The sequence below is a fragment of the Macaca nemestrina genome, unplaced genomic scaffold, assembly GCF_043159975.1.
Source record: "Macaca nemestrina isolate mMacNem1 unplaced genomic scaffold, mMacNem.hap1 Scaffold_53, whole genome shotgun sequence".
Classification (NCBI taxonomy): Eukaryota; Metazoa; Chordata; class Mammalia; order Primates; family Cercopithecidae; genus Macaca; species Macaca nemestrina.
Genome location: NW_027257706.1, coordinates 290,857 through 314,421, shown reverse-complemented (window position 1 = coordinate 314,421; position 23,565 = coordinate 290,857). Strand labels below are relative to the sequence as shown.

The window sequence follows — 23,565 nt, the reverse complement described above, 5'->3', positions numbered from 1 at the left end:
TGTGTGTTGCCTGCTGTTGATTATTTCAAAATATATATGTTGCAAGCAGAATACTTATATTCTTTATAAAGGAGAAGATGCATATCTTCTACTTTTATTCAAATGTCTTATTCCTTTATTCTCTTACAATGGTAATATTTTCCATTCATCTATGACTGTTAGAAAAAAAAATTAATACTGTCTGAGTTGTAACTGCCCTACCTCTATTTTTAGGACTTAAGTTATGACATCACATTTATTTACTTGGATGGTATATTTATACTGCATGGTTTTGAGTCCATCACCATTTCAAATTCACTATTCAAGTCATATATCAGTTTATATATCAAATTTGCTGTTTGCCACCTGTCACTTAGATAAATGACCTCTCTGTTGTTACCAAAGAGCTATAAAAATAGATTAGGCAGAACAATCTTTATATAGAATCTTGAGATAACCATGAGAAATCACCTAGCCAGTTGATCACAATTCTATTCACATTTAGGTAAAGTCACCCAATTGATTTCTGATTCAATAAATTGCTGTTACATTTCACCTTTAATTTTCTTGTAGCTACAAGTATCTCATAAGAAATATGATCAAATGCCTTTCTGATAAGGATGACTACCACAGTTAGATTTTTTATATCTACCAATCTATTTCCCAAGGAAATGAATGGGTTCATGTGATAGTATGCATTCATATCAACCCAGCTTATGCCTAGTAGTTCTTGATTCTAGAATATTTTCCAGGATCTACATTAAATGATACAATCCCCAGTTTATTTACTTTATTTTTAGTATACACTGTGAAAAATCAAGATTTTGTTTACCAATTTTCAGAGTTTTTTATCCTATTCTCAATAACAATCAATAATCATCAACAGCCATAAGAAATCTTGCTTACTAGGTCTTTCGTTCTAGCATCAAATTTGTCAGCTGAGGGACTTGAAACAGTTAGTTACTCACCTTACATCTCCTGACCAATCTTGAGCATGATCTTGGGGCACTTTCTCCTATATTAGTGTTTGCACTACTATTTTAGTCCAGTGGTCATTTCACTTGACAAATAAGACAAAAGCAAGAGATGAGTTAAAGTGTTCTGGTTTTCTATTCCATTCATCATTTAGTAGCTTTAATCCCTCTTTGAAAAAAGCTTGAACATAAATAAAATAAGAAAATCATCACTGCTATGCCCCAAGCTGAAGAACTATTATTTTCCTTGATCTTCTTTTGTGCTGAAAATAACAAAAAGATGGATTTATGTTTAACTAACAATTTTGTGACTTCACTTCATTTTGAAAAATTAGTATTAATGCTGTAATTATTTTTATTTTACAAGTCCTCATTATATTTATCCTTGATTATCTTTCTACCTGTTTAAATATGGTTTTAAAATGTGAACTGATTAACATGCAAAAGCTCCTAGTATGCTGTACATCACATTAGATCTGAAGAATAAATTCAAATTTCCTTCATACTGATTCATTGTCTGGTCCTGGAAAAGTCACTGATTCTCTCAGAGCCTTAGTTTTATTATCCGTGAAATGAGCATAATAAAACATCTACCTCAACTCTTAATTTAAAGTGGCATCTAAGACTTCCTTTCAAAGGCAGACAGAAACCATCAGAAGATCCTTTCTCCAGCTACTCTGGATAAAGTATAATAATATTTTATATATGTGACTAAATACAAAATCCAGAGAGATGAGTTTTACAGCATCTGATATTAAGATCTCAAAACCATATAGTGAGAGTTTTTAAAAGCCCAGCAAAATCACAATGGTAATGAAACAGGGTATATAACATAGAGAATTTTGTTTTATACCAGTGAGGAAAATATGGAAAGGGAAGAAATAAAGTGTCTATCCTTTTTTTTTAAATAAAGCATGGTAAAATGATTGGGAAAGCTATTTTGTTAGATTAAGTATTAGCAGTTTAGTCTTACATACTATGGAATATTTTTTCCTAAAATTAAACGTTTAATTTGATTTGATCCAATATAATTTCATTGTTTTATTTTGACACTTGATATTTTGATAATGTTTGTATATTACCTATATAAAACTATATGTGCATGGCTGAAATGATGAAATTATTATATTCTCATATGCAATTTTTCATCTATACATATGACAGGGTTGCATTATTTCACTTAGGATTTTCTTAGAGTGTCGAATTGCTTACAACAGGTTTGCAAAATGATTTCTACAGCTTCCACAGTTTTATCTGATTTATATTAGTATGTACAATATTTGGATGATGTGTTCCTTAAAGAGTAAAAAATAGTTATATGAGTTTCCTGATGATGACAGTGATGGGCTGTGATGTTTTAGGAAGATTCCTGGCAGTGATAGTAAATAAAGTGTTTTCCTTAAAGTCACACACCTAGTGATTGTAGAGCCAGAATACAAACCTTTGTGACTCGAAATTCCGTGCTTCCAACAAATAAGGTCAAAGAGTAAAAGAAACTAAACTCAGAAAGTAGGATGTATAAATGGAATAAAGAAGACAGGCATGAGAAGTATTATGGGAGCTGTATTTATAAGATACAGAACCTGATTGAATATGATGGCATACAAGGAATTCATAAAATATTGATTGATGGGAAATTATTCATTACAGAGATAATCAGAAAACTGATAATGTATCCTACATTATTTAAAAGGAAATTTAAGAGAAATGCGACGGAGCAAAAAGGGCACAGAGTAGTGGTCAAACACATCCATAGTTTGTCTTTCTGTATTTTGTCCTGCAGCTGACCCTTTGGAAAGAGTTTGGTCTCGTGAATAGTGCCGCAATAAACATACGTGTGCATGTGTCTTTATAGCAGCATAATTTATAATCCTTTGGGTATATACCCAGTAATGGGATGGCTGGGTCATATGGTACATCTAGTTCTAGATCCTTGAGGAATCGCCATACTGTTTTCCATAATGGTTGAACTAGTTTACAATCCCACCAACAGTGTAAAAGTGTTCCTATTTCTCCACATCCTCTCCAGCACCTGTTGTTTCCTGACTTTTGAATGATTGCCATTCTAACTGGTGTGAGATGGTATCTCATCGTGGTTTTGATTTGCATTTCTCTGATGGCCAGTGATGAGACTTGAATCAACCCAAATGTCCATCAGTGACAGATTGGATTAAGAAAATGTGGCACATATACACCATGGAATACTATGCAGCCATAAAAAAGGATGAGTTTGAGTCCTTTGTAGGGACTTGGATGCAGCTGGAATCCATCATTCTTAGCAAACTATCACAAGAACAGAAAACCAAACACCGCATGTTCTCACTCATAGGTGGGAACTGAACAATGAGATCACTCGGACTCAGGAAGGGGAACATCACACACCGGGGCCTATCATGGGGAGGGGGGAGGGGGGAGGGATTGCACTGGGAGTTACACCTGATGTAAATGACGAGTTGATGGGTGCAGCACAGCAACATGGCACAAGTATACATATGTAACAAACCTGCACGTTATGCACATGTACCCTCCAACTTAAAGTATAATAATAATAAATAAATAAATAAATAAATAAATAAATAAATAAATAAAAAGAGTTTGGTCTCTACTAAACATTTCATGGCAGAAAGTAGATGTGATTCACCCGTATGTCTTCTTGGTAGTAGAACTCTCATTGAAAATTTTTCAGCTAGTCTGTAATTATTGAGTCTTAAAAACAAAGTGGAATAATTTGACAATAGTGTCAAATTTGAGAGGTGCTTTCTTTGAGAAAAATATTAGCTACCATATATCTGTTTCTAATCATTAATCCTTGAATATATGCCTATAGTATCATAAGATGGTGATAGAAACTTCCCCAGAATCTTATACCCACTGAAGTATCAGTAGGATTAAAAAGCATGGCAGCATTTTGAAGGAAAGTGAGCTAATTACGTGACATTGTGATAAGATTGTCAGGGCTACTTGTCCCCAACTTAAGGACATGTAAGAATACCTAATGTATCCAACCAATATTTGACTTAAAGTAAATGAATAAAAGGTTTAGAAAAAAAATCTCATGAGATGATCAATTGTATTACTTCTGATCAAGCTATACCATAAACCTTTGTGTTGAGATAATCAACTCCTGTCCAAATGGGCTTGGAGAAGGCATGTCATATGGGCAAGATAAGGGTTGGTTTACTGGAGGAGACAAAGCTTGAGTAAGACTTACTTAAAGGATGAATCTTTTTTTTCTTCATTTTTTCCCCTTCTTAGATTTTTAAAAATGAGATGTAATTTACATACCATAAAATTCACTCTTTTAAAGTGTGAACTTCAGTGATTTCAGATATTCAAGAGTTGTGTAACCACCACCACTATTTAATTCAAACAAAATTTCACCATCCCAAAAAGAAACCGTGTACTTATTAGCCATCATTTTCCATTCTGCATTCCCCACTCAGTCATTAGAAATTACTGATCTACATTCTAGTTATATGGATTTGGCTATTCTGGATATTCCATATAATTTAAATAATACAATTTGTGATCTTTTGTACCTAATTTCTTTCACTTTCTTTCAAGGTTTGTCCATGTCATAGGTTGCATTAGTAACTCATTCTTTTTATTTCTGAATAACATTTCATTGTATGAATGTACCACATTTTGCTTATTCATTTGTCATTTGAAGGACATTTGGGATATCCACCTTAGGCCAATTATTAATAATACTGTTATGAACATTTATGTCTTTTATATTATTATTTTCAAATACACTTTAACTTTATTTTTTACAGCAATTTTAGGTTCCTAGGAATATTGAGTAAAAGATACAGGGATTTCCTATATACTCCCTGCCCTCACGCTTGCATAGCCTCCTCCATTATGAATATTCCTCATCAGAGTGGTACATTTGTTAAAACTGATGAACCTACATTGACATATCATAATTATCCCAAGTCCATACTATAAATTAGGGTTCATTCTTGATGTCATACCTCAATAATTACAGGCTACCTGAAAAATTCTTTGAGTTTAGACAAATGTATAATCATATTTATCCACCATTCTAGCATCCTACCAACCAGTTTCACCATTCTAAAAATCCTCTGTGTCTGCCTATTCATTCCTACGTCCTCCTCAACCCCTGACAACCACTGTTTTTCTTTTTTTGTCTCTCTGGTTTTGCCTTTCTAGAATGTCACATAGTTAGAATCATGCAGTATGCAGCCTTTTAAGATTGACTCATTTTACTTAATATACATTTTAAGTTTCCTTCATGTCTTTTCATCCTTCATGAATAGCTCATTTGTTTTTAGTGCTGAACAATATTTCATTGTCCAGAAGTACCACAGTTGATTAATCTCTTCACCTACTGAAGGGCATCTTAGTTGGTTCCAGTTTTTGCAAATATTAATAAAGCTACTATAAGCATCTATGTGTAGATTTTTGTGTGTACATAAGTTTTCAACTTCTTTGGGTAAATTTGAAGTGATGAGATTGTCAGATTATATGGTAAGACTATGTTTAGTTTTGTAAGAAACTGCCAAATTGCTTTCCAAAGGGCTGTTTCAAAGTGATGTTTGGAAAATGGCTTTTTCAAAATTTTGTTCTTACCAGTAATTAATGGAAGTGTATCTTGCTCCACATCCTCTCCAACATTTGGTATTACCAGTAGTTTTGGTTTTGGCCATTCTAATAGGTGTGCAGTGGCATCTCATTGTGCTTAAATGAGAATTCTTGGGGCTTTTTTGGTTTTTGCTTTTCAAATATTCTCACCCATTCTTTGAGTTGTCTTTATACTTTCTTGATGATGTCCTTTGAAACATTAATATTTTAAATTTTGATAAAATTTAGTTTATCCTTTTTTTGTACAAAGCTTGTGTTTTGGTATCATATGTAAAAAACTTATTTTAAGGTCATGACATTTTATGCCTATATTTTTAAGAGTTTTATAATTTTAGTTTTTATGTTTATATAAGTGATACATTTTCAGTGAGTTTTTGTGTATAGTGTGAGGTAATGGTCCAGTTTAATTTTTTTCCATGTAAATAGCCAGGTTTTCTAGCACTATTTATTGAAAAAGAATGTTCTTTTCATTTTGAATTGTCTTGACATCCTTTTGAAAAATCAATTGAATGCAAATATAAAGATTTATTTCTGAACTCTCAATCTTCTGCATGATTTACATATCTATCTTTATGTTAGTACCACCACTGTAGCTTTGCAGTAGGATTTAAAGTTTAAAACTGTAACTCCTCCAAGATTTATTTATTTCATTTATTCAAGATTATTTAGGCTACTCTTGCTTCATTGCATTTCCATATGAATTTTAAGATCAATTTATCAATTTCTGGAAAAAAGTTGAGATTTTAAGAAGGTTTACAGTGAATCTGTAGATTAATTTTTAACACTTTCTAAACAAAATTAAGTCTAGACCATGAACATGGTTTTTCCTTTTAATAATATCATCTTTATTTTCATTAAATGATGTTTTCAAGTTTTCATTGTGTAATATAAGTCTTTCATGTGTGTCAACAAGTTCATTTCAAGGTATTTTATTCTTTTTGATGCTATTTTCTTAATTTCATTATCAGTTTGTTTATTGCTGGTTATAGAAAGAGTTTATTTTTATCTTGATATTTTGTCCTGCAACCTTGCTGAAATAATTTTTGTATTTTATTCCTTAGAATTTTCTACATACAGGATCATGTCATTTTTAAATAGAGGTAGTTTTACTTTTTGCTTTTCAAAATCTGGATTTTTTTATTTTTGCACCTATTTTTTACTGAATGTAGTCTCCCACTACAATGTTAAATAGAAGTGGCAAGTGTGAACGTCTTTAAACTTTTTATTTTTTTTTCCTGTTGTGAGGAGGTAAGCTTTCTGTTTTTTGTGTGTGTGGTTTTTTGTTTTGTTTTGTTTTGAGACGAGTCTCGCTCTGTCGCCCAGACTGGAGTGCAGTGGCGCGATCTTGGCTCACTGTAAGCTCCACCTCGCGGGTTCACGCTATTTTCCTGCCTCAGCCCCCCAAGTAGCTGGGACTACAGGCATGGGCCACCACACCTGGCGAAATTTTTTTTTTTTTTTGTATTTTTTTTAGTAGAGATGGGGTTTCACCGTGTTACCTAGGATGGTCTCGATCTCCTGACCTCGTGATCCGCCTGTCTCAGCCTCTCAGAATGCTGGGATTACAGGTGTGAGCCACTGTGCCCGGCGAAGTTTATATTATTAATATATTATACTAATATATTTGTCCGCATTGCCTCACCCTTGCGTTTAAGGAATAATGCAAGGGTGATTCAATGGACACATTCAATGTACCCATTTGCTTATAATATGTAACTTCTTCTATGTTGCTGAACTCCCTTGGCTAGCATTTTATTGATTTCAGCATCTATGATCATAATGAATGTTATTCCGTGGTGTTATTTTCTTGTGATGTCCTTTTCTGTTTTTGGTGTTAGGGTAAAACTGGTCTCATAGTTGAAAAGTGCCTCCCTCCTTTCTCGTTTTGGAAGAGTTTGTAAAATATCGGTGTTAATTCTTCTTCAAATGTTTGGTGGAATTCACAAGTGAAGCCATCTGTTCATGGGTTTTTATTGTGGAAAGTTTTTATTTTAAATTATTTTTATTACTATTTAAATTGCTCTACTTCTCATAAGTCTATTCAGACTTTTTTTATTTCCCCTTAATTTAGTTTCAGTGGTTTAAGTCTTTCCAGAATTTTTTGCATTTCATGTAAGTTATCTACTTTGCTGGTACAAAAATGTTCATTTTATTCACTTATACTCCATTTTATTTCATAAGTTTGGAAATAATTTCCTATTTTCCACTCCTGTTTAAAAACTGACTTTTCTGTTTGTTTTCTTTTTCAGACTAGTTAAAAGTTAATGATTTAAAAATAGTTTCACAGAACCAACTTTTATTTTTATTTGTTTTCTCTATACTATCTTTCTATTTTCTATTGTATTAACTCCTACTCTAATTTTCACTAGTTCTTCTACTTGCTTTAAATTTAGTTTTCTCTTATCTAGAAAAAAACTCGAAAGGTTTTGTAGGTAGAGTATTAGGTTATTGATTTAAAATCTTTCTTTAAAAAAAAAATAGCTCTAAATTTCTTTCAGCCTTGCTTTAACCACACCAAATAATTTCTTTATGTTGTGTATTTGCTTTCATTCATCTCAAAATATTGTTTTAGCAACCATTTTTTTTACTATTTTTTATTTTTAATTTTAGTAGGTACATGGTAGATGTATATATTTATGAGGTACATGAGATAGAGGCATACAATGCATAATAATCATGTCATAAAAATGGGGTATCCATCCCCTCAAGAATTTATTCTTTGTGCTACAAGAAATTCAATTATACTGTTTTAATTATTTTTACATGTACAATTAAATTCTTATCGACTATAGTCACTCTGTTGTGCTATCAAATACTAGGTCTTGTATGTTCTTTCTGTTTTTTTAGGGGTACCCATTAACCATTTCCACCTCACCCCACCCCCCACTACCCTTCCCAGTCTCTGGTTATAATCATTCTACTCTCTGTCTTCATGAGTTCAATTGTTTTGATGTTTAGATCCCACAGTAAGTGAGAACTTGTGATATTTGTCTTTCTGTGCCTGACTGATTTCACTTAACATAATGACCTCTAATTCCATCTAGGTTGTTGCAAATGACAAGATCTTATTTTTTTAATGAATGTATAGTACTCCACTGTGTTATAAGTACCATATTTTCTTCATCCATCCAACCTTAGGCCACTTAGGTTGGACCCAACTTTTGGCTGTTGTGAATAGTGTTACAATAAACATGGGAGTGCAGATATCTCTTTGATATACTGATTTCTTTTGGGTATAAACATACCAGTTGGATTGCTGGATCATATAGTAGCTGTTTTTAGTTTTTTGAGAATCTCCAAACTGTTTTCCACAGTGGTTGCACTAGTTTATGGTCCCAACAACAGGCTATGAGGGGGTCCCTTTTCTCCACATCCTCACCAGCATTTGGTATTGCCTGTCTTTTGGATAAAAGACATTGTAACTGGAGTGAGATGATATCTCATTTTAGTTTTTATATGCATTTCTCTGATCATCAATGCTTTTGAACACATTTTCATGTTTCTATTTGTCATTTGTACGTCTTCTTCTGAGAAACATCTATTCAAATCTTTTGCCCATTTTTCAATATGATTATTAGATTTTTTCCAGAATTATGTATTCTGGTTATTAATCCCTTGTCAGGTAGGTAGTTTTCAAATATTTTCTCCCATTCTGTGGGTTGTTTGTTCACTTTGTTGATTGTTTTCATTGCCGTGCAGAAGCTTTTTATCTTGATGTGATTCTGTTTGTCCATGTTTGATTTGGTTGCCTGTGCTTGTGGGGTATTACTCAAGATTTGCCTGAAATGATGTCTTGGAAAGTGTTTCTAATTTTTTTGTAGTCGTTTCATAGTTTGAGGTCTTAGACTTAAGTCTTTAAATTACTTTGATTTGATTTTTGTGTATGACAAGAGATAGGGGTCTAGTTTCATTCTTCTGCATATGGAAGTCTAGTTTTCCCAGAACCGTTTATTAAAGAGGCTATCTTTTCCCCATTGTATGTTCTTGGCACCTTTCTCAAAAATGAGTTCACTGAAGATGTGTGAATTCATTTTTGGGTTTTCTGTTCTGTTCCATTGATGTATATGTCTGTTTTTATGCCAGTACCATGCTGTTTTTATTACTATAATTCTGTAGTATAATTTGAAGTCAGATAATGTTATTTCTCCTGTTTTACTCTTTTTGCTTTAGATAGTTTTGGCTATTCTGGGTCTTTTGTGGTTCCATATCAATTTTAGGATTTTTTTTTCTATTTCTGTGACCAATGTCATTTGTGTGTTGATAGGGATTATATTAAATCCATAGATATCTTTGGATAGTATGGATATTTTAGCAATATTAATTATTCCAATTTATGAATATGGAATGTCTTTCTATTTTTGGCGTCCTCTTCAATCACTTTCATCAGTGTTTTACAATTTTTATTGTAGAGATCTTTCACTTTTTTGGTTAAGTAAATTCCTATATACTTATATATTTAATTTTATTGTGGCTATGGTAAACAGGATGACTTTCTTGATTTCTTTTTCAAATTGTTTCCTGTTGACATATACAGATGCTACTAATTTTTGCATGTTAATTTTTATCCCACAATTGTAATGAATTTGTTTTTCAGTTCTAAATTTTTGGGGGGTATTTATAGGTTTTTCTAAATGTAAAATCATATCGTCTGCAAACAAGGATAATTTGACTTCTTTCTTTCCAGTTGGATGTCCTTTAGTTCTTCCACCTGTGTCATTGCTCTAGCTAGAACTTCTAATACTATGTGGAATAACTATGGTAAAAGTGGGCATCCTTGTCATTCTCCAGATCTTAGAGGACAGCATTTCAGTTTTTCCACATTTTGTGTGATACTAGCTATGGGTCTGTCCTATATGACTTTTAGTATGTTGATGTATTTCCTTCTATATCCATTGTTTTAAGGGTATTTTTAAATCATGAAAAGATATTGAATGTTATCAAATGCTTTTCAACATCAATTGATACAATCAAATAGCTTTTGTCATTCATTCTGTAGATATGAGTTATCACATTGATTGATTTGTGTATGTTAAACCATCCTTGCATCTCTGGGATAAATCCCATTTGGTCATGATGAATAATCTTTTTATTGTATTGTTAAATTCAATTTGCTAGTATTTTATTGAGGATGTTTACATCAATCATCATTAGAGATATTGACCTTTAGTTTTCTTTTTGTGATGTGTCTATGTCTTTTTTTTTTTTTTTTTTTTTTTTTTAATCAGGGTTATATCTGGCCTTGTAGGATGAGTTTGGAAGTATTTTCTCCTCCTTCATTTTTTGGAAACAGTTTGAGTATGAATAGTATCAGCTCTTCTATAAATGTTTGGTAGAGTTTTGCTTGTTTGGGAATGAATGCCTTTATTTCTCTTTCATATTGGAAGGATATTTTCATCAGACATATTAGTGTACGGTGAAAGGTTTTTGTTTTTTTTTCCCTTCAGCACCTTAATATGTCATGTCACTCTTTCATGACCTATAAGGTTTATACTGAAAAGTCTGCTTCCAGATGTGTTGGAACTCCATTGTATATTTGTTACTTTGCTCTAGATGATTTTACTCTTTACTTTACTCTTGACTTTTGAGAGTTTAATTATTAAATGCCTTGAGGTTGTCTTCTTTGGGTTAAATCTGCTTGATGTTTCATAACCTTCCTGCACTTGGACATTGACATAGTTCTCTAGGTTTGAAAATTTCTCTGATATAATCATTTCGAATAAACTTTCTACCCCTATCTCTTTCTTTACCTTCTCTTTAAAGCCAATAACTCTTAGATTTTCTTTTTTGAGACTGTTTTCTAGATTCTGTAGGCATGCTTAATTGTCTCGTTATTCCTTTTTCTTTTTACGTCCTCTGACCATGTATTTTCAAATGGCCTGTCTTCAAGCTCACTTCTTCTTTCTTCTGCTCAATTAATTCTGCTATTAAAAGATTCTGATGCATCTTTCAGTATGCCAGTTGCATTTTCCATCTCCAGAATTCTGCTTGAATTTTTAAAAATTAATTCAATCTCTTTGTTAAATCTATCTGACTGCATAAGATAAATTTTCTCTGTGTTATGAATGACTCTGAGTTTTCTCAACACAGCTATTTTGAATTCTGTTTCTGAAAGGTCACATATCTCTGTTTTTCCAGAATTGGTCCCTCATGCCTTGTATAGTTCATTTGGCAAAGTCAGAGTTTCCTGGATGGTATTGATGCTAGTAGATGTTCTTTGGGGTCTGAGCATTTAAGAGTTAGGTATTTATTGTAGTCTTTAGGAGTTAGGTATTTATCATAGTCCTGAAAAGAATGCTTTTCAATATCCTTCCTTCTTAGGAAGGCTTTCCAGATTTTTGAAAGGACTTGGGTGTTATGGTCTAAGCTCTGTTGGCCTTATGGGGCACCCCAAGTCCAGTAATGCTGTTGGTCTTGCAGATTTGTAGAGCTACCCCCTTCATGATCTTGGGCTATGTCTGGAAGAATTCTCTGGATTACCAAATAGACACACTTGTTCTCCTCTCTTACTTTCTCCCAAACAAATGGAGTCTCTCTCTCTCTGTTATGAGCCACCTAAATGTGGGGGTGGAGTGCAACAAGCACTGTTGTAGCTACCACCAGAAGAACTGCACTGGGTCAGGCCTGCTGTCAGTACAGCACGGAGTCTTGCCCAAGGGTTTCTGTAATCGCTGCCTGGTTACCACATATGTTTGCTCAAGGTCCTGGAGCTCTACAATCAGCAGGTGGCAAAGCCATCCAGACCTGTGTCCTTCCCATCAGGGCACCCCCACCACAGTCCCATGGGAAGTTCTGCCAGACTACTGCCAATGTTCCCTTGATGGCCAAGGGCTCTTCAGTCATCTTGTGGTAAATGCTGCCTGGCCTGGGACTCACGCTTCAGGGCTGTGGGCTCCCTTCTGATCCATGGCAGGTTCAGAAATGCTTTCCAAGAGCCAACACATGGAATCAGGGACCTCAAGAGCCCACATGGTGCTCTAGCCCCCTATGACTGAGCTGGTGCCTAAGATGCAATGCAAACATATCCTTTATGTTTCACTCCACCTTTCTTAACCAGAAATATCTGAGCCAGCAAGTCTCAGAGTCTCACCGAAGGCTTTCAATGTACCACCTGGGTATTACTGCTGGTCATTTAGGCCCCAAGGGCTCTTCAGTTACCAGGTGATGAAGCCTGCTAAGATGGGGTCCTTCCCTTCAAGGCAGCAGGTTCCCTTCGGTCCTGTGCTGTGTCTAGAAATGTTCAGGGCAAGGGCCTAGAAAGGGGGCCTCAGACTCTGACTGGCATTCTATTCCACTGTGGTTGGGCTTGTATCTAAGATACAAGGCAAAGTCCTCCCCACTCTTCCTTCTTTTCTCCTCAAGTGGAATAAAGGGTTCTCTTTTGGAGCTGCAACTTGTATTAATAAATCCTTGGGTTACAGGAGAAATGATGTCAGCACTCCCTTAGTCACCCCAGCCGATGTTTAAGTAGCTGTCGGGCCTCCTCAGCGTTCTGGCTTTGGGCCCAGTTCAGCACCAGGATTCACCTAGGCATTGCAGTCCTTGTGGTCTAGACTGCCTTTCAAATTTATTTAAGACTCTAGAGTATTTTCTTTCACAAAAAACAAAGACTGTTTCTCCTATGTCTTTGGTGCATCTATTAGCAATATGACGTTAATGCCAGGTACTGTTAGTTCTCGCTTGATTTTTGGTTCTTATGAAGGTGCTTTTTTATGTAGATAGTTGTTGAATTGGGGTTCTTGAAGATGAAAAATATTGGTGAAATCTTCCATTCTGCCTTCTTGCTCTGCCTCCCTGAATCTCAAAATATTTTTAATATCACTTGTGATTTATTCTTTGACTAATTTTTCTTTCAGGAGTGTGTTGTTTAATGGCCACATATCTGTGTATTTCCCAAATTTTCTTCTTGTATTTACTTCTAGTTTAATTTCATTATTGCCAGAGAACATATTTGCACAATTTCAGTTCTTTTAAATTTGCTGAAACTTATTTTATAGACTAACATATGGCTAATTCTGGAGACTGTTTTACATGAGTTTATGAGTGTGTATACATTAATGTTGGATGGAGTATTCTATAGATTAGAACTATTAGGTCTAGCAGGTTTCTAGTGTTGATGAAGTTTTCTATTTCCTTGTTAAATTTAAATCAAATTTCTCTATACATTATTGAAAGTGGGGTACTAAAGTCTATGTTATTGTTGAATTGTCTTTTTCTTTAATTTTGTCAATTTTTGCTTTAAGTGCTTTGGTTCTCTGTTTTTAGATGCATAAATATTTATTATTTTATATTTGTCATGGCTTGACTATTTATGTCTCTGTCTCTTGTTACCTCTTTTTTTTTAAGAAAAAAATTTGTATTAGTATAGTTGATCAGTTATCTTTGGTTACTGTTTGCATGGCCTACGTTTTTTCATTCTTGTTTTTTGAAACTACTGTAGCTTTAAATCTAATGTTTGCTTTAGCAGACAATATATAGTTGAATTATTTTTTAAAAATCCCTTCTACCAGTTTGGTTTCATTTGAAGTCTATTTATATTTAATGTGACTACAGACAACATAAGATTTACTTCTGCCACTTTGTTATTGTTTTCTATATGTATAATGTCTTTTTAGTTTCTCTTTTTGCCTATTACTGTCTTCTTTTGTATTAAATATATATTTTATAGAAGACCATTTAAATTCCTTTTTTCTTTTGCTGTAATATTTGAGTGATTTTCTTGTGATTGTCCTGGGAGGATAACAATTAACATCTTAGTTTATAACAGTGCTATGTATATTAATACCAGATTTGCTTCTGTCTAGCTTATTTCCCTCTCCCATCTTTATGCTCTTATTGGTATACAAATTCCAGTTTAAGGAGTTTTGGGGCTGAGATGACGGGGTTTTGTAAGTATAAAATTATGTCATCTGCAAACAGAGACAACTTGATTTTCTCTCTTCCTATTTGAATACCCTTTATTTCTTTCTCTTGCCTGATTGCCCTGGCCAGAACTTCTAATATTAGGTTGAATAGGAGTGGTGAAAGAGGTCATCTTTGTCTTGTACTGATTTTCAAAGGGAATGATTCCAGTCTTTGCCCATTCAATATGATACTGGCTGTGGGATTCTCATAAACAGCTCTTGTTTTTGAGGTATGTTCCATCAATACCTAGTTTGTTGAGAGTTTTCAACATGTAGGGATGTTGAATTTTATCAAAGGCCTTTTCTGCAACTACTGAGATAATCATGTGGTTTTCGTCCTTGGTTCTGTTTATGTGATGGATTATGTTTATTGATTTATGTATGATGAGCCAGCCTTGCATCCCAGGGATTAAGCTGACTTGATCATGGTGGATAAATTTTTTGATGTGCTGCTGGATTTGCTTTGCCAGTATTTTAATGAGGATTTTTGGATCATGTTAATCCAGGATATTGGCCTGAAGTTTTCTTTTTCTGTTGTGTCTCTTCCTAGTTTTGGTATCAGGATGATACTGACTTCATGAAATGATTTAGGGAGTAGTTCCTCCTTTTCAATTGTTTGGAATAGTTTCAGAAGGAATAGTACCAGCTCCTATTTGCATTTCTGGTAGAATTCTGCTGTGAATCCATCTGGTCCTGGGCTTATTTTTGTTGGTAGGGTATTAAATACTACCTCAATTTCAGAACTTGTTATTTTCTATTCAGGGATTCAGCTTCTTCCTGGTTTAGTCTTGGGAGGGTGTATGTGTCCAGGAATTTACCTATTTCTTCTGGATTTTCTAGTTTATTTGCAGAGAGGTTTTTATAGTATTCTCTGATGGTAGTTTGTATTTCTGTGGGGTCAGTGGTGATATCTCCTACATCATTTTTTTTATTATGTCTATTTGATTCTTCTCTCTCTTCGTTTTTATTAGTCAAGCTAGCAGTCTGTCTATTTTGTTATTTTTTTTTCAGAAAACTAGCTCCTGAATTCATTGATTTTTTGGAAAGTTTTTCCTGTCTCTACCTCCTTCAATTCTTCTCTGATCTTAGTTATTTCTTGTCTTCTGCTAGTTTTTGGATTAGTTTTCTCTTGTCTCTGTAGCTCTTTTAAATGTGATGTGAGGGTGTTGATTTGAGATCTTTCTAGCTTCCTGATGTGGGCATTTAGTGCTATAATTTCCCTCTTAACACTGTTTTCACTGTGTCCCAGAGATTCTAGTACATTTTCTCTTTGTTCTCATTGGTTTCAAAGAACTTCCTGATTTCTGCCTTAATTTCATTATTTACCCAGGAGTCATTCAGGAGCAGTTTGTTCAATTTCCATGTAATCATGTGGTTTTGAGTGAGTTTCTTAATCCTGAGTTCTAACTTGACTGCACTGTGGTCTGAGAGATTGTTTCTTATTATTTCAGTTCTTTTGCATTTGCTGAGGAGTGTTTTACTTACAATTATGCGGTCGATTTTAGAATAAGTGCCATGTGGCACTGAGAACAATCTATATTATGTTGATTTGGGGTAGAGAGTTCTGTAGATGTCTACTAAGTCCACTTGATCCAGAGCTGAGTTCAAGTCCTGAATATTCTTGTTAATTTTCTGCCTTGTTGATGTAATACTGACAGTGGGGTGTTAAAGTCTCCCACTATTATTGTGTGGGTGTCTAAGTCTCTTTGTAGGTCTCTAAAAACTTGTTTTATGAATCTGGGTGCTCCTGTATTGGCTGCATATCTATTTATAATAGTTAGCTCTTCTTGTTGAATTGTTCCCTTTACCATTATGTAATGCCCTTCTTTGTCTTTATTGATCTTTGTTGGTTTAAAGTCTGTTTTGTCAGAGGCTAGGATTGCAACCCCTGCTTTTTATTTTTCTTGCTTTCCATTTGTTTGGTAAATTTTTTGTCATCCCTTTATTTTGAGCCTATGTGTGTCTTTGCACATAAGATGGGTCTCCTGAATACCGCGTACCAATGGGTCTTGACTCTTTATCCAATTTGCCAGTCTTTGTCTTTTAACTGGGGGATTTAGCCCATTTACATTTAAGGTTAGTATTGTTATGTGTGAATTTGATCCTGTCTTCAGGATGCTATTTGGTTATTTTGCACACTAGTTGATGCTGTTTTCTCATAGTGTTATTGGTCGTTATATTTTGTTGTGTTTTTGTAGTGGCTGGTACCAGTTTTTACTTTCCATATTTAGTGCATCTTTCAGGAGTTCTTGTTGGGCGGGCCTGGTGGTAATGAAGTCCCTCAACATTTGCTTGTCTGGAAAGGATTTTATTTCTCCTTCGTTTATGAAGCTTAGTTTGGCTGGATATGAAATTCTGGGCTGCAATAATTTGAAGTCAGGTAGCATGGCACCTCCAGCTTTATTCTTTTGACTTAGGATTGTCTTGGCAATGCGGGCTCTTTTTTGGTTCCACATGAACTTTAAAGAATTTTTTTCCAATTCTGTGAAGAAAATCATTGGTAACTTGATGGGGATGACATTGAATCTATAAATTACCTCGGGCAGTATGGCCATTTTCACAATATTGATTCTTTCTGTCCATGAGCATGGTATGTTCTTCCATTTGTTTGTATACTCTTTTATTTCACTGAGCAGTGGTTTGTAGTTCTCCTTGAAGAGATCCTTTACATCCCTTGTAAGTTGGATTCCTAGGTATTTTATTCTCTTTGAAGCTATTGTGAATGGGAGTTCATTCATGATTTGACTCTCTGTTTGTCTGTTACTGGTGTATAAGAATGCTTGTGATTTTTGCACATTAACTTTGTATTCACCCATTTCTAAGGCTAAAGTCCATTGCCTTCGTTGCCCTCAATAGACTCTTAAAAAAGGCTAAATTGGGCCATGTGCAGTAGCTCTTGCCTGTAATTCCAGCACTTTGGGAGGCTGAGGCAGGTGGATCACAAGCTTGGGAGTTCAAGATCAGCCTGGCCAACATTTGAAACCTCTCTCTATGAAAAATACAAAAATTAGTAGGATGTGGAAGCACACAACTGTAATCCCAGCTACTCGGGAGGCTGAGGAAGGAGAATCACTGGAATCCAGGAGGCAGAGGTTGCAGTGAGTCAAGATCATGCCATTGTACTACAGCCTGGGTGACAGGGTGAAACTCTGTCTCAAAAAGAAAAAAAAGGGGGGGGGGTTGGCGAGCTAACACTTGAAATGGTGGTCCAGAGCTCTTAAATATGTCATCTTTGTAAAACTGAATATATTTACTAAAATATTTTAATCAGATCATTTTCTGATTATAAGGGATAATGCAATTTATGGTAACTCTAATTTATTTTAGCCTATTTTATAAAGTTTATAAAGTTCAACAACCATTTTTATTTCAAATCAAGATGTAGTCTCACCATGTTACCCAGGCTGACCTTGCTCTCTCTTCCCTGTTTCTCAGGGGCCTACATGCTTCTCGGTCTGGCTGAATGTCTTCAACACAGATCGCTTCCCAGTCCCTCAGGGAAACACCCCTCGGAGATCCCTGTCCTGAGGGTCTCTCTCTCCAAACCTGTTTCTGCTGGCTTGGGCAGGTTCCATGACCCTGGAACTCTTGGCTTCCATACGTGTCTCCAACAGGGAAGCTGTCTTGCTCTCCCTGTTTCACGTCAAGGCTGCGTGGCTTGCCTAGCATGAGCGGTAGGCAACCGTGACTGGCCTGGTCTTCGTGGACAGGCGGTGTGGCATTTACCCTCTGCAGTTACCGTCTCATTCTTGAGGGACAGCCTCTCCTCTGCTCCTGGGTGGACTGACTCCCTGAATCTTCTGGCCCCCTCGAGGATACCGGGCGTTCGTTGATTTCCCTTGGAATCGATGGACAGGTCCCTTGGGACCCTCTTCACCGGGCACAGGCCTAGACACCGCTGTTGGTTTCGCCGTCGCCCCGTACGGCCGGGCTGGCACACATTCCCGTCGACGGCTCGAGGACACGCCAGTGACACGCGTGGGGTCACTGCCTCCGCCGCGGGACCGCCCCTGTCCCTGTTTGCGCGGGTCCTGGAAAGCAGAGGCAGCTTGCGGGAGCCCCGGGGCTTTCGCAAGCGGGGCTAGGCCGCCGCTCTTTCGGAGGGGGAGGGAGGCCGAGGGCTCGTGGGTCAGTGAATTTTCGGCTGGCACCACGCCTTAAGGCCCAGGGGATGATTCTGTGCCGCAGCGAGGCCCCGCCTGCCTCAGCCGATGATGGCGAGTCCATCCTCTCTCACCCGGAGGGGTCCAAAATCCCATCTCAAGAGGAGTCCTGAGACCCCAGCGGAGGCCCTGAAGCTCCCCCTCCACCGGTGGAAGTCGGCTCAAGGAGGTCCTGAAGACAGGACTCCGGGGGTCTTGGGACTGGGATGCCCGCGGCCCCTTCTCCCACGCCGCCCCCTGCTGGAGCCCGGATCCGGCGGCCGCCGGGGCTGCAGCGGCAGCCCCCAGCGGCCCCCCCCACCCCCGCTCCCCCCCCCGCCCCACCGCGCACACGCCCCCTCCCACCCCATCCCCGGCCCGGCGCCCCGCGCAGCCGCCGTTGTTTAAAGGGGCCGCAGCCTGACTTCCAGGTGGGGAGCGCGAGTGGGCCCGGCGCGGCAGGGCCAGTGCGCATGCGCGAGGCGCGAGCGGCCTCTCGCGTCACAGCGGTTCCCACGGTTGTCTTAGAAACCGGCCCCCGAGGCTTGGCAAAGCAGGAGCCCTCCGTGGCGGTGCTTGGGTGTCGGGGCTGCGAGGCTCCTGCCTCACCTCTCCACGGGGTCGACAGGAACGTCTCCGGACGGACGCCGGGAGTCGCAACGCGCCGGCCGGGATGACAAAAGCGCAGGCGGAGTCCGGGGGAAGCGGCGCGTCGTCCCAGCCTCAGGCCTGCCCGGACGGTGTTGGGGTGAGTCTCCCCGAAAGTCTTGCCCCCGTGATCTCCACGACAGGTCCGCCCGCCTGTCCGTGGGCTGCCCTCTCCCCCGAGGGGCCTTCACGCGCGGAGCGGGAGCCTGCAGCGTCAGGGGGGCTGTGTGCCTGCGGGGGCTGCGTTTCTGTGCCGCTGCTGCCGTGTGACTGTGTGTGTCTGCGTCTCTCCCATCCTCTCTTGTCTCTCTGGCCCTCACTCTCTGTGTGTGTCTTTCCCTCTTTCTGCCGGTTCGTGTGTGCGTGCCCGTGTGCGTGGGTGCGTTCGGACGAACGCGCCCCGTGCGCCCAAAGGCGACTTCTTGCGCGTCGGCCTGGCTCTGCCGAGCCTCTTTCTTCTGCCTCTGTGCCTGGGTCTTGCGGCGGGCTCGTCAGTGGTTTTCGCCGCCGTTCCACTTGGGGTCCCTGAGGGCCTCGGCCGCGTGAGGAGATGCGTCTTCCCCAGCAGCAGTGGAAATCTCGTTACCCTTGCCGAGCGGACTCTCTCCTGGGATCAAGATAACCACAGTCCAGCCAGGGCCAAAAGCCCCAGAGGAGCTCGTCGCCCGCCCTGCAGGAGAGGAGCAGACCCGCCTCAGAGGAGACGCTTGGACCTTTTCACGGCTCTTCTCTGAGAAATGAAGCCGCACCACGGCAGAAGCTTGAAGAGGAAGCCGGGAAGGGGAGATGCCAGGCCTCCCGGTCCCTGGAAGGCTGGCCTCTCCGGACAAGTCAGCCGTTGGGCAACCCTCCCCTTAGGCCCGCGGCGGTGGCACCGGGCAGTGTCGGGCCTGGGCTCCGGCCTCTGCTCTGTCCTCCCTCTTGCTCTGTCTCCCCTGTCTCTCGGGGGCCTACACGCTTGTCGGTCTGGCCGAACGTCTTGGACGCAGATGGCTTCCCAGTCCGTCAGGGAGACACTCCTCGGAGATCCGTGTGGTGACGGTTTCTCTCTCCAAACCTGTTTCTGCTTGCTTGGGCAGGTTCCATGACCCTGGAGCTCCCGGCTCCCATACGTGTCTCCCACAGGGAAGCTGTCTTGCTCTCCCTGTTTCACCTCATGGCTGGGTGGCCTGCCTAGCATGAGCGCTAGGCGACCGTGACTGGCCTTGTCTTCTTGGACAGGCGGTGCGGCACTTCCCCTCTGCACTTGCCCTCTCGTCCTTGAGGCACAGCCTCTCCTCGGCTCCTCTGAGCAGGTGGACTGACTCCCTGAATCTTCTGGCTCCCTCCTGGATCCCAGGCGTTCTTTGATTTCCCTTGGAATCCACGGGCAGGTCCCTTGGGACCCTCTTCCACCCGGGCACAGGCCTGGACTCCGCTGTTGGTTTCGCCGTCGCCCCGTACGCCCGGGCTGACACGCATTCACATCGTCTGCTCGGGGATCGGCCAGTGCCACGCGTGGGGCCAGTGGCTCCGCCGCGGGACCGCCCCTGTCCCTGTTTGCGCGGGTCCTGGAAAGCAGAGGCAGCTTGCGGGAGCCCCGGGGCTTTCGCAAGCGGGGCTAGGCCGCCGCTCTTTCGGAGGGGGAGGGAGGCCGAGGGCTCGTGGGTCAGTGAATTTTCGGCTGGCACCACGCCTTAAGGCCCAGGGGATGATTCTGTGCCGCAGCGAGGCCCCGCCTGCCTCAGCCGATGATGGCGAGTCCATCCTCTCTCACCCGGAGGGGTCCAAAATCCCATCTCAAGAGGAGTCCTGAGACCCCAGAGGAGGCCCTGAAGCTCCCCCTCCACCGGTGGAAGTCGGCTCAAGGAGGTCCTGAAGACAGGACTCCGGGGGTCTTGGGACTGGGATGCCCGCGGCCCCTTCTCCCACGCCGCCCCCTGCTGGAGCCCGGATCCGGCGGCCGCCGGGGCTGCAGCGGCAGCCCCCAGCGGCCCCCCCCACCCCCGCTCCCCCCCCCCGCCCCACCGCGCACACGCCCCCTCCCACCCCATCCCCGGCCCGGCGCCCCGCGCAGCCGCCGTTGTTTAAAGGGGCCGCAGCCTGACTTCCAGGTGGGGAGCGCGAGTGGGCCCGGCGCGGCAGGGCCAGTGCGCATGCGCGAGGCGCGAGCGGCCTCTCGCGTCACAGCGGTTCCCACGGTTGTCTTAGAAACCGGCCCCCTGAGGCTTGGCAAAGCAGGAGCCCTCCGTGGCGGTGCTTGGGTGTCGGGGCTGCGAGGCTCCTGCCTCACCTCTCCACGGGGTCGACAGGAACGTCTCCGGACGGACGCCGGGAGTCGCAACGCGCCGGCCGGGATGACAAAAGCGCAGGCGGAGTCCGGGGGAAGCGGCGCGTCGTCCCAGCCTCAGGCCTGCCCGGACGGTGTTGGGGTGAGTCTCCCCGAAAGTCTTGCCCCCGTGATCTCCACGACAGGTCCGCCCGCCTGTCCGTGGGCTGCCCTCTCCCCCGAGGGGCCTTCACGCGCGGAGCGGGAGCCTGCAGCGTCAGGGGGGCTGTGTGCCTGCGGGGGCTGCGTTTCTGTGCCGCTGCTGCCGTGTGACTGTGTGTGTCTGCGTCTCTCCCATCCTCTCTTGTCTCTCTGGCCCTCACTCTCTGTGTGTGTCTTTCCCTCTTTCTGCCGGTTCGTGTGTGCGTGCCCGTGTGCGTGGGTGCGTTCGGACGAACGCGCCCCGTGCGCCCAAAGGCGACTTCTTGCGCGTCGGCCTGGCTCTGCCGAGCCTCTTTCTTCTGCCTCTGTGCCTGGGTCTTGCGGCGGGCTCGTCAGTGGTTTTCGCCGCCGTTCCACTTGGGGTCCCTGAGGGCCTCGGCCGCGTGAGGAGATGCGTCTTCCCCAGCAGCAGTGGAAATCTCGTTACCCTTGCCGAGCGGACTCTCTCCTGGGATCAAGATAACCACAGTCCAGCCAGGGCCAAAAGCCCCAGAGGAGCTCGTCGCCCGCCCTGCAGGAGAGGAGCAGACCCGCCTCAGAGGAGACGCTTGGACCTTTTCACGGCTCTTCTCTGAGAAATGAAGCCGCACCACGGCAGAAGCTTGAAGAGGAAGCCGGGAAGGGGAGATGCCAGGCCTCCCGGTCCCTGGAAGGCTGGCCTCTCCGGACAAGTCAGCCGTTGGGCAACCCTCCCCTTAGGCCCGCGGCGGTGGCACCGGGCAGTGTCGGGCCTGGGCTCCGGCCTCTGCTCTGTCCTCCCTCTTGCTCTGTCTCCCCTGTCTCTCGGGGGCCTACACGCTTGTCGGTCTGGCCGAACGTCTTGGACGCAGATGGCTTCCCAGTCCGTCAGGGAGACACTCCTCGGAGATCCGTGTGGTGACGGTTTCTCTCTCCAAACCTGTTTCTGCTTGCTTGGGCAGGTTCCATGACCCTGGAGCTCCCGGCTCCCATACGTGTCTCCCACAGGGAAGCTGTCTTGCTCTCCCTGTTTCACCTCATGGCTGGGTGGCCTGCCTAGCATGAGCGCTAGGCGACCGTGACTGGCCTTGTCTTCTTGGACAGGCGGTGCGGCACTTCCCCTCTGCACTTGCCCTCTCGTCCTTGAGGCACAGCCTCTCCTCGGCTCCTCTGAGCAGGTGGACTGACTCCCTGAATCTTCTGGCTCCCTCCTGGATCCCAGGCGTTCTTTGATTTCCCTTGGAATCCACGGGCAGGTCCCTTGGGACCCTCTTCCACCCGGGCACAGGCCTGGACTCCGCTGTTGGTTTCGCCGTCGCCCCGTACGCCCGGGCTGACACGCATTCACATCGTCTGCTCGGGGATCGGCCAGTGCCACGCGTGGGGCCAGTGGCTCCGCCGCGGGACCGCCCCTGTCCCTGTTTGCGCGGGTCCTGGAAAGCAGAGGCAGCTTGCGGGAGCCCCGGGGCTTTCGCAAGCGGGGCTAGGCCGCCGCTCTTTCGGAGGGGGAGGGAGGCCGAGGGCTCGTGGGTCAGTGAATTTTCGGCTGGCACCACGCCTTAAGGCCCAGGGGATGATTCTGTGCCGCAGCGAGGCCCCGCCTGCCTCAGCCGATGATGGCGAGTCCATCCTCTCTCACCCGGAGGGGTCCAAAATCCCATCTCAAGAGGAGTCCTGAGACCCCAGAGGAGGCCCTGAAGCTCCCCCTCCACCGGTGGAAGTCGGCTCAAGGAGGTCCTGAAGACAGGACTCCGGGGGTCTTGGGACTGGGATGCCCGCGGCCCCTTCTCCCACGCCGCCCCCTGCTGGAGCCCGGATCCGGCGGCCGCCGGGGCTGCAGCGGCAGCCCCCAGCGGCCCCCCCCACCCCCGCTCCCCCCCCCCGCC

The 23,565-nt window shown here is 42.3% G+C and overlaps 1 protein-coding gene across 1 annotated transcript; it reads left to right on the top strand.

Moving 5' to 3' along the window:
- Window positions 1-19,040: 19,040 nt before the first annotated feature.
- LOC139361490 (uncharacterized) lies at window positions 19,041-23,553 on the top strand. The gene is made up of 2 exons (XM_071090079.1): window positions 19,041-19,351; window positions 21,543-23,553. The coding sequence occupies exons 1-2, from the start codon at window positions 19,277-19,279 to the stop codon at window positions 22,089-22,091; spliced, it is 624 nt and encodes a 207-aa protein (XP_070946180.1). The 5' UTR covers window positions 19,041-19,276; the 3' UTR covers window positions 22,092-23,553.
- The last annotated feature ends 12 nt before the right edge of the window (window positions 23,554-23,565 follow it).

Bases quoted from the DNA above. Each gene is read 5' to 3' on its own strand.
- LOC139361490 (XM_071090079.1), top strand. From the start codon at position 19,277: ATGACAAAAGCGCAGGCGGAGTCCGGGGGAAGCGGCGCGTCGTCCCAG. The intron at 19,352-21,542 runs GTGAGTCTCCCC...CGGGGTCGACAG, and splicing joins CCTGCCCGGACGGTGTTGGG to GAACGTCTCCGGACGGACGC.